The sequence below is a fragment of the Panthera uncia genome (assembly GCF_023721935.1).
Source record: "Panthera uncia isolate 11264 chromosome B3 unlocalized genomic scaffold, Puncia_PCG_1.0 HiC_scaffold_1, whole genome shotgun sequence".
NCBI lineage: Eukaryota > Metazoa > Chordata > Mammalia > Carnivora > Felidae > Panthera > Panthera uncia.
In genome coordinates this window covers 38,915,956-38,931,507 of record NW_026057582.1, presented here as the reverse complement: position 1 = coordinate 38,931,507, position 15,552 = coordinate 38,915,956, and the positions used below count along the sequence as shown (strand labels likewise).

At 44.3% G+C, this 15,552-nt stretch overlaps 1 protein-coding gene across 1 annotated transcript; it reads right to left on the bottom strand.

The window, feature by feature from the left end:
- Positions 1 to 721: 721 nt before the first annotated feature.
- Positions 722 to 11,326, bottom strand: SIX4 (SIX homeobox 4). The gene is made up of 3 exons (XM_049611538.1): positions 10,458 to 11,326; positions 7,045 to 7,730; positions 722 to 3,656 (listed from the first exon to the last, which is right to left on the bottom strand). The coding sequence occupies exons 1-3, from the start codon at positions 11,324 to 11,326 to the stop codon at positions 2,860 to 2,862; spliced, it is 2,352 nt and encodes a 783-aa protein (XP_049467495.1). The 3' UTR covers positions 722 to 2,859.
- Positions 11,327 to 15,552: the final 4,226 nt, after the last annotated feature.

Genomic DNA, 15,552 nt, shown 5'->3' with positions numbered 1-15,552 from the left:
ATACAGGGAGATTTAAGGTCAGTGTGCAATTTAACTACGAATTTTTATCTATGGCTATAACGTCTACCTGCCTTTCATAACACTGAAACGTGTACAATTCAGTCTTTTCATTACTATAAATATACATGAGCTATAAAACACTACAACACAGGTGTTCTTGCTTGATTGAGGAACAAATGCACCTTCTCTTTAATTGATAAAACTGGTCTTTACTAGATGTAACTAAGAGCTAAATGCCAAATTCTGGCGGATAGAGTGCATAGATAGCCTCACACCAAAAATCCCACAGCCAGCAGCAGGGGTTGGGGTTTGCAGGGAGAGTTTTTACCCTTATTCTGATTCCTCTTTGGGGATCATTTGAGGGTCATTTGCAGCATCTTCAAGCATTGGTTTATGTAAGAGAAATTCTGCCACATGAACTCCAAGGGTTCTGAGACTGGCCCTTGGTATTGCAAAAAACATTTGCAATTCTGTACAAGGAGATCATGGGGTTTATCTTATTTCATTCACATATGTATGGGCTATACACCAACTGGCCCTTATTTTACTGAAGTATAGAAAAGAACAATAAGTTCTTTATAATGTGCATTGATTCTTACCTGGTATATTGTGTAGCTACCTGGAGTAATTGTAGGGGTATAATTACATCAAGTTGGGAATATGAATGGGTTTCCTAGGTAAGTCTTAAGTTTTGTGCTATTTTTCCTTTTTCTTAAGGGAAAAAAAGAGGAAGAACTGTGAATAAACAGAGGCTTATTATATTTTTGGAAGACATATGAAACTTTTCCAGTTATATATAAAATATATATAACTTTTTAAACCTTCCCATCTCCCTGATTAGATGGGTATTTTAAAATAATGAACAAAAAATTCTGAATATCTGCAGCCATCAAGTGGAAAAACATCATTTTCATGTAAACTACACTACAGACCCATATAATTAATCTCAGTAACATGATCAGCACACACTTAAAGAAAAAAACAAGCTGTATAAGTAGTGATGGAGTGGAAGAGAACTCGAAAACACCTGACTTTGTAAAAAAAAAAAAAAAAGACAACTGTAGTTTCAGCAGTTTAAGAACATTCACTAATTCCATGAAGAAGGTGGGATCTGAGTTCTCTAATGAAACAATTGGATAGGGCTCTTCATCTATGCCTGCAAGTTCCATTTGCAGTAACAACCAAGGGTAAGTAATCTACGGCCCTTATGCCACATGCTCAGCAGATGGGCACGTAGAGATCAAGAGTACGCTCTTCATTCTGATCTTGAAGACAGCAAGATTGGTAATATCTTTTATGTTCAACAACTTTAAGTCATCTCTGAAGAGATCATTTTCTCACATTTCTTGCTTTGCACACACCAGAGACTTTACTCACTACACAAATTTGCATCATTCCATCTTGTGTTCAGTCCTGATAAAACCTATAACCACAGCTCACAACATGATCAAGCAAGCTTCTTAAAGAAACCCCAAAAGATTGACCTTTGAACAAGACATGATAACATAGTGCAAATAATAGTTGTATGTCATAATGTAACAACTGATTCAAAACACGTAGAACTAAGTTTCACCAGGACAGAGTTTTGCTCAAGAGAACTTAGGTATTCTTTGTTTAGTTTAAAATGGTTTTTATAGTCTACAGAATTCATTTTACATGGTAATCTATGATTGGTATTTCATTGTAATGAAAAGCATCAACAATAATTAGTTGTTCATCAATTTGCATCATAAACATACATAATCACATAAGTGAAACTTAAGTTCTTCAGATTTAAAGCAACTTTGTGGTGAAAATAACCCTGTTGGATAGAAAGAGCCATCAGTGCTTCTGTTGACACTTCTGTACCTTAGTAAGAATAATAAAAAGGCCACAAGGTAAAAAGGCACATAGAATTCTATAGAAAAAATATTCAAATGAATCAGAGAGTTGCTAAATAAAGAACAAGATGTGAAAAAAAGTACCAAAATTCCAATATTGGGAGTTAGATTGCCTGTTTCAGTGTTATTAATAATGACCCTAATAGACTCCTGATAAAAATCATTACTTTTAAAATCCTACAAAAAGTAAAACTTTGTTGGAAATAACTATGTTCACTTCCTGTTCAAACAATAAAAATAAATTAAACAGTAAGAAAACATTTTTTCAGTTCATAGTGTCTGAAGTAGAAGAGAAACATATACAGCATAAATAAAATTCACTGTAATTCCTCAAATCCTTGCTTATAGGACTAATATATTTACACTCATACTGAAGTTTGTTTCAGAGTTTTTAGTGGAGTTGCAAACTTTCTCAGCCCCACTGGACTATTAGCAAGCACATTTGGAAATGTGTAGAGACAAACCAAGACTTTCACAAAAATATTGAGAAACAGAAATGTATATATTCAAAAAATAAACCCTTAGAATAGTATGGAGTACCATGTATGCTTCTTAACCTCATCAATGCCCGTGGAGTGAAAGTAAACAAAAATAACCGTACTGTTTCTAATGCCGATGTCAGGTGGACACAGTTTTAAAGAACTATCAAGTTCCATTTAACCTTAGAGTTATATTAAGTCAGCCAAATGACACACTTTGACTTGATATATTTCATCTTGTTCCTTTGTCTCCATCTATTTAAAAGAGAACATATGTGAACAAAAAGGCTGCAGCAACGCAGTTCTACTCCTGTATATTTAACTGTGATCTTCATGCAGATCAATCCAAAGTCTCTTGAATTCATTTACTCACAAAACTAGTGTTTTCCCTGTAAATGGGAAAATGCCTTATGTCCTCAGGGCTTCGTGAAAAGATCTGCCTGCTGATGCCAAAAAAGAAAAAAAAAAAAAAAGTAAAGAGAGGAAGAGAGAAATCAAGTTTATAAGTCTTGCATATCTTCATCCAATTGGACGGTTTGGAGCTTGGCAAGCTCTTTTTTGTCTGTTTCCAGGTCTTCACAGACAGTCTCAACCATGCCCTCTAGGACATACTTGGATTTTGAGTCCAGCATCATTAAGTTGCTTGTGGCTTTGCCCTCAGAATTTGTTAAGAAATTCTCTTTTATATTAGCTACTGATTGCAGAACTAAACGATGTTCTCTGACGAAATCCTGGTGTACTGCTGGGGAGGGGTGACCCACCTGGTCCTCAGGTGTAGGAACAATTTCCCCAAGGGCACCCTGGGTCATAGGGACTGACAATAGATCTTGACCAGTAATAAGGGAGCAGTTCTGAAGAGTTGCATAGTTAGTGTTGCTGACAGATGTCACAGTAGATTTGCTTGCCACAGGTGCAGACATTGGCTGGCTATCAGCAATGTCAGGGTTTAGCTCGGTGGGATTTAGCAAGGTAGGGGGAGTCAGGGAAAAATTGTGAGTTGGGGATACATTAACTAATGAGGAGGCCAGGGGATGGAGGCCACTCCCCGAGATATTTTCAGAAGACAGGTTTGCATTTATTTGTGCATTCTGATTGACAGGCATCAACTGAGAAAATACCAGGCTCCTCTCCAAGCCCTCCTGTTTAACAGATCCTATAGTCTGGCCTGAATTAGGGACAGTGTATACCACTGCACTGGGAGCAAGAGAGCTCAAGAAAACCTTTCCTTGCTGGACTGTGGTGGACTCACTTGTAAATGTGCTCCCATCTGAAGTGCTTGAATTTACTGAAATGTTGCCTAAAAAAAAAAAAAAAGAAAGAAAAGAAAGTACAGATTATCGCTGATAGAACTGATAGGGAAAGAAAAAAAGACTTTTTGACACACACGATTTTTCTCAGGTTCAGTAGAATCACCTTGAGCACTCAAAACTACAGATTCCCAGGCTCTACTCCTGAGACTCTGACTCAGTAAGTCTGAGAACAGGTGTATTTCAAATTCCCTAGTAATGCTGATGACATAGCGGGAGTGAGAAGTACTGGTTTAGAAACAAAGTATGAAAAAAATGTTTTTCCAAGTTCTAATTTCAGTCAAGTTTCCGGTTCATTATTACCAACTTGATTTCTCTCAATCAGTTGATAGTTGTAGCCAGTTCTGCCAGTTAGAACTAGGAAACACAAATGCAAAATAAAATGTCTTTGTTTGGAACAAGTTCAGTAACTGACATAAATGGAAAAGTAGAAAATAGCCATAAAATGAGTTGCCCTGGGGCTTGAAGTTAACCATATAAACCTGTACAGACACGTTGCAAACTTTCACCAAACTAACCATAAGTATCAAGTCAACAGAACGTTCAAGAGTTCTTTTTTCTTTTGTTATGCCAGTTCTGAATTTTCAGTGGTGCAGTTGATAGGAAGAATTAATGATAATAATAAACTGTACTTTTAAAAACAGATTAACATGAATAACTAGAGCCAATGCTTCTCTGAAATGTTTATATCTTAAGGCTCTCACTAGAATGGTCTACAGAGACCAGAAACAGGAAAAAACCAAACCAAAACAAAAAACCCCCCAAAACATAAGTAGAATGCTGAGAAGTTCAAAATCAGGTAACTCAGACAATGCAGACGAATTAAAGCCTTCCCCTCCCTCCTATCATCAAATAAAACCCTTTTCTTTTGGAGTCTTTACATAGGCCCAGTGAAATGATGGCAATTATCTTGCCACTGTAAGAAAGGTAGACTTGAGGGAATTTTGTGACAGGATTATTCAGATGGGTTGTTTACCCTGATCTTGAATTAGATGTTCAGTAAATTATTATTTTGAGAAGATAGCCCAACGTTAAAAGTAATTCTCCCAAAACATTTCTCTTCTTGAATTAGAAAAATTGATTATATTACTACCTGTATTGATAAATAAATGTTACTGGGTTGTTTTTTTATATCTTCCACTTTTTAAGCACCTTAAATGCAAAGGAATATCTTCAAACAAACTAAAACTGTATTTAAACTTTAAATGTAACCACTAGAAAGTATTTGTCACGGAAATACTGGTGTTAAAAAAAAAACACATTTTTGTGTATGTTTGGGTTCTTCGCTGACATGAATGTTTGTTCCAGGCCAAACAAATGAAATGAATCTGACTTAAGTATACTTTAAAATTCTTGTTGGCTGCTAAACTGTAACAAAAAACATCTGAAATAGATGTTTATTTTGTTATATGTATATATTTGTGAAATTGTTTGCCTGTGTATAGGTGAACAAAACGATAGTTATTTTTTGAGAGAACCATATATGATATGATAGGACATTTCCCCCAACAGCTATTAAATATAAATAAAACGATATCTTTGAATGTGTAGAAATTATAACACACATAAATGAAGGAGGAAAAGCAGATGTGATCTAAAACTTGATATGTAAGTATAACTGCACTTGAATTATAATAAATTTAATAATAATTTCAAAATTAGTTAAAAAAATTCAAATGAAACAGGACATAGGTGCAAAGTACAACTTTGTAATGATGGTAAGGGAAAAAAAACACCCTTGTTTTCTCAGATTATGAAGTGAGTAAAAGATATAGATATTCTGCTTTTCCATATAAATCCTAACTACTAAAAGATAATCTATCCTGTCTACACATTTTAAGGCAAGGCTGAGTATCTGTTTTTGAGAAAGGCTGAATCCCCAAATGCTTTAAAGAGAATTGCAGTCCACCATTGCTATAAAGGAACGCTGCTTCCTGGACCCATCTGGTTAAACTTATGCCTTTAACTCACCCAGACAGTCCAAGGATTGACAGCTATGTCATTTGATCTTAGCTATTTTAACTGAAAATGCTTCTTCTTATTCATATTAAATGTCCCATTTTAAAAATTAGCTATTAGTTTGTAATAATTTTCTGTGGTAGCATATTTCTAGATTACACGTGAAAAGTATTTCTGCTTTTCTTCTCCCCCAATGTACACACCACACTTTTTGCTCCAACTTTTTGTCTTTAAACTGTTATCTACTGTTTGGAAATTTCCTAAAGAGAGAAGAAACCCTGTGGTTTCTTATATTTTTGTTGGAAAGTGATTTAACTTGAATCCTTTCCATAACTTGAGACAACGAAGAAATACATGGTATGCTGCAGGAGTTTTGTGTTTTCCTACCATTTTACCTGAGAATTGATGTTAGAGAAAGTTACTCAACACTTTTTCCATTAATGCCTCAAATAAGCTGAAGTGGGTCATAGTTGTGCATAAATTGAGATTTTTTTGATAAAGCCATTTTACAGGAAGTTGATCTTTAAAAGGAGACAGTTACTTATTTTGCTTTCATAGAAATCTGGACATTCAGATTTGCTTACAGGAAGGCAAACCTGCATTAACATCCCCCACTCCTAAGTTTAAGGCACTATGCAACCTCCATGGCCATTCTCACCATTCGTGTTTCTATGTACAAAAAATGACACAGAGCCATCCAGGCTTGCTTCAAGTCAGTGAAGAAGTGGCATAACAGCCTCAGGCTTCCTGAATTCCAGATCAGTGTTCTTCAGCAAACTGCCTTTAGCAAAGCCACAAACATATAAAATAAGGCTAACCCACACATTTGGTGGGGGGTGGGGGGGGGAGGGAGAGTATACATGCAGAGCAACAGACACCCTATCACATACTCATCTGGTTTTCCTTTAGGTCTGATAGTTTTAATTATAGGAGGAACATGGATCAAACACAATTGATCCAGTCTTTTTAGCTTGCTCTTCTAAAACACTCCTTGGTCAGATAGAAAATGCTTAGGTAAAGTGTACACATTCGTACCAATTGCTTGACGAATTTTGTGTTCTTAGCAATATTATTAATTTTTAATCTTAAAATGTCAAGCAATGGGTTATTTTGTAAGCACCAACTGACTTATCATATTTCTATAATTGTAGAACTGGCAAGATTTGCTGTGAACTGTATTTTTCCATTCAGATGTTAGGAAAATAAAAGCCCATCTCCATGATGCCAGGGAACCAACCAGACTGGATATTACATGGGTGTTGTGAAGAAGGAGAAACAAATCAAGGCTCTTCTGCAGCTGTGGCAGCCAATAAGGTACCTGAACAGTAACATCAATCTACAGCTCTCACCAAATGTGTCATTTACAGCAGCTGGCTAAAACATTCACTAGTGCATTATGGTACCGGATGAGACTTTTACCTTGTGAAGCTGCTACTGAAACAGAAGGCAGCTGCAGTGGAGAGAATCCAATGCTCCCATTAAGGAACTGGCTATTTGCTCCGGAATTGGGGATCTGGACAATGCCATACTGGTTAATTTGCACTGGTGTAGTAAAAGTCACCACAGAGCCTCCATCTTGGGAAGCCACTGTTTGAATGCCTTCTCTTTTTACCTCAGTGCTGGGTATCAGCCCTGGGAATGACACAGGGGCACTGGGGCTGTAGGAAGTGGTGGCTGCGGAGTTAGCTGAAGAACTCTGGAGGACTTTGAATTCCTTCACATCCTGGGAGGTAGACCCCAGTATGTCACTCATGGATATACCATTGCTCACAATGTTTGATGCAATCTTTGGTGGGTTCAGTGACACTGTCTGTGTATTTCCCACATTTAATCCATTAAGGATAACTCCATTGGGTCCCTGAATGAAAGAATTACCATTAAGAAAGACAGGTGAAGTACTTGGTACCAAGCTTCCATTCAACAAAACTCCAGAAGAGCTTAATGATATCTTAGCATTTCCAATTTGCTGCATATATACTGGCTCCATGTGACTGGAAAGGCTGAGGTTGGTGACACTATCCGATGAACTGGAGAGTGGATGAGGAGACAAGTCCTCATGGCCCTTGCTGGATTCATCTTCAGTGCTGGGATTGCCATCTGACTCACTGCAGAGAAGGGGAAATCAAGACATTCAGAAGGTCAGAGGGATGACATTCTACCTAGTGCCATTTGTTTAGAAAACCAACCTCTAACCCCATTAAAGGCAATATTTTAGGAAAGCAGAGCAGGAAGTCTTTAGTCTTGTTTAAGTTATGAGGCCTTTCAGCAGATTCTAACCATAAAGACAGAGAACGTGGGAAGATAAACTCTCCTATCCCAATCATTTTACCAATAATAAATTCAGGGAAAGTCCAGAGATCTGGAAGATGTAAATTCAGCTAATAGGATTTTCATAAGAATTATATATACGTTTTCATAGTACTGAAGTTATTCCTTCCTGTTAAATTATGCTGCTACCTATACCACGGGGGGGGGGGGGACCTCACTAGATGAGGCAGTCAGTCTTTCCTATTAGGAACGCCTTCCCCTCCCTTCAAACCAATTCCGATTAGTGTGATTTTGGAAGTAAATGAAACTGCCGAAGGAGCAGGAGGTGGGAAGTGTTCAGTTTTGTTTGCCAGTTAGTTAACAAGAGATCATTTTCTCACCTGCTCCCAAACTTCTACTCCACCAGACTGACAACTCTCTCATTCAACAAAGTGGCTGTCCTTGATGTAGGAAAGGCACTTTCAACCCAAGAACTGTTATGTGCAGTCGCCTTTGAATCCAAAAGAAGCCATAGGGGCCTATTTAACATACACCATCCAGTGCCCTGGTGAGGTGGGAGGGAAAGGGTGTGGGTCACTCAGCAGCCTTGTAACCATCAGACCCCTTCCCCAGCACCCTCAGTCCTTCTGCTCCAGACAGGACTGGGTTCCTCAGCTCCCCGACTTGGGAGGAAACGCCAAATCCGGGTGAAGGGTGGTGATAGGGTTTCCCATTTGGACTGAGGCTGGGCGGGGTGGGGAGAAAGGGGCAGTTAGCTGCAGTTTGGAAGCTTGGTGCGACTTGGCCCTGTAGAGGATCCCCATCCCTGCAGTGCCCGGCGGTCGGTTCGCTTTCATGCGGAGGGGAGGGGATTACCCGGGCTTTGGGCTGCGGGGCCAGGAGCGCAGAAAGCGCTTTGATTTACGAGCTGAGGCTGAGCCGCCGTCGCCGTCTGCGAGGGTGACTCACCAGGGGTGCGGGTGGGAGGTAGATCCGGAGAGGGGCCTAAACCAGGCAACTGGGCCGGGGGCGGGGGTGTGGGGTTGTGGGGGGGGGGGGGGGCGCGCAGCCGGCAGAGTGCGGCTGGGGAGAGGAACGCGCCCAGCCGGGGAGCGCAGGCTGCAGGGCAGCTGGCCTGAGCGCCACGCCCGCTCCCCACCCCCTGCCTCTGGCCCCGAGGATTCCGACGGGGCTCCAAGCGATGGGATCCGCGGCCACAAGCAGGCGCGGGGTCACCAACGTGCCTCCTCTGGGTGTCCCCGCAAGTCTGCGGAAGGATGCACGCAGGTCGCAGTGCGCGTTTTGTTTTGGTTACCGGGAGGCACGGCTCGGACACAGCGCCTCCCTCCCTGCCTTGGGCGAGGAGCTCCGGAGCCTTCGGGCCCCGGCGGGGGTGCAGGGACAGGAGCGGCAAGGGCGGGCCGCGGCGGGTGATCACCTTCGCTCGGCCGGGGCGGGCTTCCCGGCTCCCAAATTCCTTCCCTGGGCAGAACCTTCGAGCTGCTTTGGGTTCTTTCTGTCTTATGCCCGCGTGGCTTGGAGACACCATCTCTCCAGGCGACCTTCTCCTTAGTTCGCTCAACAATACACAAAACACTCCAGGTGTCTGACTCGAAAGGACGCACAATAGAGGTGGAAAACCCGATCTTTCCCACCAGTTGGGGTCAAAAACCCCGCCAGTCAAAAAGTTGAAACCCGCCAGGGTGGGCGCTCAAGAAGGTGTGGAGCTGATAGCGCCCCCACCCCTAACCGCTGTCCCAGGAGGGAGCCACGCAGGGTTGGGGGGCCGAGGAAGCAAGCCCTCCAGCCCCACTGCCCCGGCGGCGCTGAAATCCGATCCGAAGGAGTTCAGAATCAGGTTTCAAAACACGGCAGAGCCCAGCCGCACCAACACCCCACGTTGCCGCGGCCACAAACAGAACCACAGCGGGCAGGGTGAATGATTAACTCTGTCACATAAAACCTCGACGTCCCCAACCCCCCTTCTGAAACGCCAGCCCCCATCGACACTCTCCAGCGTCCAGAGCGGCCACCGCGACCTCCAGCGCAGGCCTGGGGCGGGGAGAGGGGCAGCCGAGCCGCGGAGAGGGCGGTCAAGGAGCGCGTGCACGCGCCGGGACGGTGAGACCCGGTGGAGGTGCAGACCCCGGCCCGCCCTGGCAGCCTCGGTGGGCCTCGGGCGGCAACAAGGGCTGCCTTTCCGGCGCCTACACACTACACACGCTCCTGCGCCCCTCCAGACCCCGGGAGAGAGTGGCAACTTCAAAGCCAGCGGGATGGGGGTGGGAAACTGGGCGGCAGTGACCAGCCGAGGTGGGGGCGGGGACTGAGACCTAGGCGGGCGACCAGAAACTTCTGGGGGGAGGAGGGGGAGGGGGAGGAGGAGGAGGGAGGTTCCCCCGCCTCTCGCCACCGCCGTCCCCCCCTTCTCCGGGTCGGGGAGAGGTGGGGGGCGGGGAGAGGTGGGCAGCCGGACCAGGCTGGTGGGGAAGGTAAGCGCCATGTTTGCGAGCACTTGGAGGAAAAGAAAGCTGGGAAGGGGGTGGGGGAGAGGAAGGGGGAGGAGGAGGAAAGTTGGCGCTCACCTTTTGGACTGGGTCTCTGAGGGGTTCCGATCGCGCTGCCGGCGGTTCTTGAACCAGTTGCTGACCTGGGTGAGGGAGAGGCCGGTGATCTTGGCCAGGTGCCGCTTCTCGGCGGGCGAAGGGTAGCGATTCTGCTTGTAGAGCTCCTTGAGCGCGTTGCGCGACTTCTCCTTGAAACAATACACCGTCTCCTCGCCGTCCCAGATGGTGCGGGGCAGGGGGAATTTCCTGCGCAGCCGGTACTTGTCCACGGCGCCCAGTGGCCGGCCGCGGGCTCGCTCGGCCTCGGTGTAGCGCGCCTTGTACCAGAGCTGCTGCAGCAGCGGGTGGTTAGCCGACTCGAAGCTGTGGCTCTCGAGGATGCTGTAGAGCTCGGGGTAGATGCCCTGGTGGAAGGCCACCAGCGCCCGCGCCTTCAGCAGGCTCTCATTGCCACGTAGCAGGTCGCTCTGGGGCAGGGACCACAGGAACCGGGCCAGGCGGTCCAGGTTGCCCCCCTGCTGCAGCGCCTCGCACACGCAGGCGACATGGTCGGGCGAGAAGGCCAGTGGGGTCTGCGCGGCGGCGGCGGCGACGGCGGCCGCGGCGTGGTGGTGCCTGCCCAGAAGTTCCGAGTGGAGTTGTACCTGATCCGCCGCCGCGGCCGCCGCTGCCCCTTCCTCTCCGCTCACCCTGGCGGCGGCGGCCGCGGCGTCCCCCGGCTCCAGGGGGAAAGGGGCTGGAGCCGGGGGGCTCAGCCCCGCCGCCGCCGCCGCGCCCCCCGCCACTTCTCGGGGCGCCTCCTGCCCTTCCGAGGCGCTTTCCATCCCATTCTCCTGCTTGATGTCCGCCGCACTTGCGATCTGCCCGGTGGGGGAGGAAGAGGACATTTTTTGTTGTTTATTTTCCTCCCTCCCTCACTCCCTCGCACTCTTTTCCTCTTTCTTTCCCCCTCTCTTACTCCTCCTTCTTCGTCTCCCTCCCTCCTCCCCCCCTCCGGAAAGCCCACTCCCTCCCGCCCGGTTTCGGCTGGATCTGGCCGATCAGGTTTCCCCCCGGCCACGCAGTCACCATTAAGATAGCTGCTAGAGCAAAGTAGTGTAAAAGGATAGCTGCTTTCTGCCGTTCCCCCAACGTGACTCCTCGGGTTGCTGCATACTATATGGCACTGGCGGCCCGGCCGGCCCGGCCGCGCCACCTCATTGGCTATTTCACATTCAGAGGGAGGAGGAGACACCGTTTCTATCCCTGTCGATCACCCGCCTCGCACTCCACCCCTTGCCTTTCCTTCTCCCCTGACCCCCAGGCACCTATACCTGAAGGGAAACACCGACATTCTTTTTAGACCGTGCTCCTGGGCGGGAAATTACCTAATGTGGCCTGAAAACTGGACAAGAGACTCTTTCAAAGAGAGTCCTCAGGATTCCAGCGGGAGGATTAATTGTGTGGCCTTAAGGTCCGGACGCTAAACTCTTAACAAAGAGACCACCGTCAAGCATCCAGGTGACAAAATTTCAAAGGAGACAATTCAGAAGCTTCTCTATGTCCCTAGTCCCCTTTCCCTCCCTTTGAGAGATGTCTTTGTCAAGGATTTTGTATTCAAAAGGGTCCAAAATAGAATGTCACTAGGGAATGTTCCCAGGGGGAAACATTTATGGTAAATTAAAAAGGGGAAAGTGCTTGAAAATCTTAAAATAAGCTGTATAAATAGCCCACGGAGGAGACAAAAACAAGAAGACTTCAAAAAGCATTTAACCTTGACTCACCTGGAGAGCTGGCAACACAACTGTGTTCAACACGGTGCAACTAAGCATATAGAGTATTGAATCAGTGTGCTTAGCTCAGTGAGTAGGGTAAGGTGGAAGAGACTTAAGCTTTAGGTTGTTATAAAGCATGAACATTTAAGTATTCTGTATGAACGTATTTTCTGTAAGTGTGTGTATAGTTCTCTGAAGGTGACACTCCTCCATTCTAAGTGCAGGTGTCTTCCAGATCAGTGCAGGATCAGCAGCCCTTTCAACAGCATAGACAGATGGAAGGCTGCCCTCTGGTTTGAGGTGAAATGCCTGGGGGTGGAGTCGACTGCTGTTTGCAGTTATGTCTCTTTCTTGGTTTGCATGAGGTCTTAACTCAAAAAAGGATGAACCCACCTCTGCTTCTCTGATTTCTGTGGGTCAGTTAGGGCCACCTGCTGATGCTCTTTCTCAAAATCCAACACTTTAATGACATCATCCTAACATCATCCTTCACGGTGGCCTTGTGTTGTTTCTGCTTCCCAGTTACCCAAAACTGCCTATTTCGGCATATTATAAAGCAGCTGTTTAGCTTACCTGCTGTCATGATCAACTCGGTGAGGTTTTCTTTTTCGTGGACAGGCTGCATTTTATTGCTGGTCAACCAAGATGTCATTTGATTTTGGACTTGACTTGCTTTTGTACTACCCTGATGAAGCCAGCACTGATGTCTCTGGTTGATTTGCAATTCATAGTCATAGAAAAGACCATGTGTTTTCACCCCATTGGAAATATCCAGTTAGGTATCCAGCTTTAGGACAATATCCAAGGTACATAACTTCCTTGAATTTTAAAAAATATGCTTTTTGTTTTAGAATAATTTTTACTTATAGAAAACTCACAAAAGAGTATGGAGAGTTCCCACCTACTCTTTACCCGGTTTTCCCTAATGTTAATTAACATTTGAGATTACAATGATATATTTCTCCAAACAAATTAACATTGGTGCGATATTATTAACTAAACTGTAGACTTTCTTTGGATTCACCAATTTTTCCATTGATGTCTGTCTTCTATTTCATAATCCAATCCAGAATACCACATGGCATTTTGCTCCTTGAATTGTTAAAGCATATTTATCAGAGCAAAGTAGACAGGATATAGTATGGTTTAGTGGAAGAAATGTGGACTTGGGGATCAGCTAGCTAGACATAGGTTTAATCCCAGTTCTGCCATTTATTAGCGACTTGAGTATGAAAAGTGCCTGGGATTGTTGTGAGGATTAAATGAGATAAGATGTGCCGTAAAGCAACTGGCATGTAATTAATCTCTGCTAAATGTTTGTTATCTTCTTCCTGATAGTGCAAAGTAGTAAACTTTTCAGTTTTATGTATCTAGTGAAAATTAATTTGACTATATTATAGGGCGATCCAAGGTCAGGTCATAGGAATCTTCTTCAGGCTTATTATCGACTAAATATAGTTCATTTATTTGGAAAACTATGTATTGGGTTTTTGCATGTCTTCTGAGTATGTCCTTTGCTTCCAGAGCACCAAGTGCAATAGATTATGTAGAAGCAGCAGTGGCCTTTATGAATTTGCAGTCTATAGCTACATTGGTATTCTATAGCTCCAGGAGGAGATTCCTGTAGAACCAGAAGTGAAATGCAACACCGGGCTCTGGATTCCTTTAGCAGGCTAAGCCCCAGGCTCATTCTGGCAGCAATTCAAAGTGGGACCGGAAGTCCTGGACTCAAACTTCGGAATGGAACACCAGACTTCAGGGTGTATGGAGTTCATCTCAGAGCACTGGTTTCAAATGATTTGTAAAATTGATGAATACTTCTACTTCCTTTGTCTGCCATGCTGTAAACACTGAGTCTGCAGTACTGATGTGCAGCCTAAAGCAGTGTTGTGATTTGGGAAAACAATTGAGGCTGGGCTTGTGTGAAGGTGAAAACCAACCTGCTTGTTTCCGTATCTTTGCCTTCCTGCCTGAAGGTAGTGATGAGAGCATATGGAAATCTTTTGCCATTTTAGTCTATTGAAGAAAATCTGGCTCAGCACAAAATTTTACACTTTGCTTAAATATATTTTATGGTGTTGCCACCAAGAGCAGAGATGTTCTTTTTCAAGGCTGACTTTGGCCGCCTTGATAGGCGGATAAAGGGAAGGCCTACATAACTGTGTTTTGGTAGGTTCTTCCTATTTCCAAAGCTTATGTACTGGTACTGTTGAGGAACTAGGTTGCAAAGTAATCTCCCAGGTACCGGAGGTGTTCTATTGTTATTTAGTTATCAATGGTTGATGATATGTAGTCAACATTTCTGAAGGATCATTCATTTGCCAAATATTTATGGAGTCCTGATTAATAACAGGTATTGCATTAGGTACTGAAGGATAGCAAGATGAATATATTGAGGTCTCTGACCCTGAGGAGCTTAAAATATGGTGGGAGAGATAAGACACATCCATTAGGAAATACAACAGAGAGTATGGGAGTGGTGAGGATAAAGAGACTAATTTTGGGAGGCCAAGGGCAATGGGGAATGGATTTTTAGCTGGGCCTTTAAGGACAAGAATTTTGAGAGGACAAGGATAGAGCTCACTAGAGGAAGATTGAATGAAATGAGTAAAGCATGGAGCCATGAAGGTATGTGGTATATTTCTGAATATATTGAGTAATTCAGCATGTCTGTGTTGTGGGGTTTATGTAATTGTGTGGTGGGAGATTAGCTTAAAGGGCAGGTTGGAGATAGATTATGAAGGTCTTTGAATGGAACGCTCAGTTTGCAGTGGTGCTCACGGTAGTTTGTGTACACAGTAGTCGTGTGTAATATCATGGTCATGGTTGATTAGCCCAGGGATGGACACTTTCCCCAAACCAAAACATTCAGAATCCTCTTCTGGGGTTTTTCAAATTTTCATGAAGAAAAAAAGTTAAGGCTGGGAGAGGGAGCCTTGGATATAATGCTTGGGACTTAGTAACCAAGCTATCTGCCTGTGGAGGATGCAGATGAGCAGTAGGTAGGAGGGGACCTAGTGAGTCTCATGGGTGGTAGTGGAGGGAGAAGAGCCTGGCAGAGACTGAGTGAGTGCCAGGTTCTAGTCATCTCCCAGGTGTAGCAGCATTCTTGCCGTTTTTGTGGTGATATGGATTTTCCCGAGGAGCCAGAAAGGCCGCTTGGACTGGACTCAGCAAAAGGATGAATTTATTGGAACATAATATCAAACAACGTGAAAAACAGGAATGCAACTGGTTGTGCTTAGAGACCTGCTGTCTCATTTCACCTGCCTCTTTCAAGTTAGTCTTTCCAAGGGGCTTTCCCCAGAAAGTTGGAACCAGGGCTCCCCGTAGTTCTTAATTCACACTTTCTAGCCCCG

What these genes read in the sequence shown, in the direction of transcription:
- SIX4 (XM_049611538.1), bottom strand. Translation starts at nt 11,326, where the DNA reads ATGTCCTCTTCCTCCCCCACCGGGCAGATCGCAAGTGCGGCGGACATC. An exon ending in TCAGAGACCCAGTCCAAAAG is followed by an intron (nt 7,731 to 10,457) that starts GTGAGCGCCAAC and finishes CCTTCTCTGCAG; the next exon opens with TGAGTCAGATGGCAATCCCA. An exon ending in TTCAGTAGCAGCTTCACAAG is followed by an intron (nt 3,657 to 7,044) that starts GTAAAAGTCTCA and finishes TTTTTTTTTTAG; the next exon opens with GCAACATTTCAGTAAATTCA.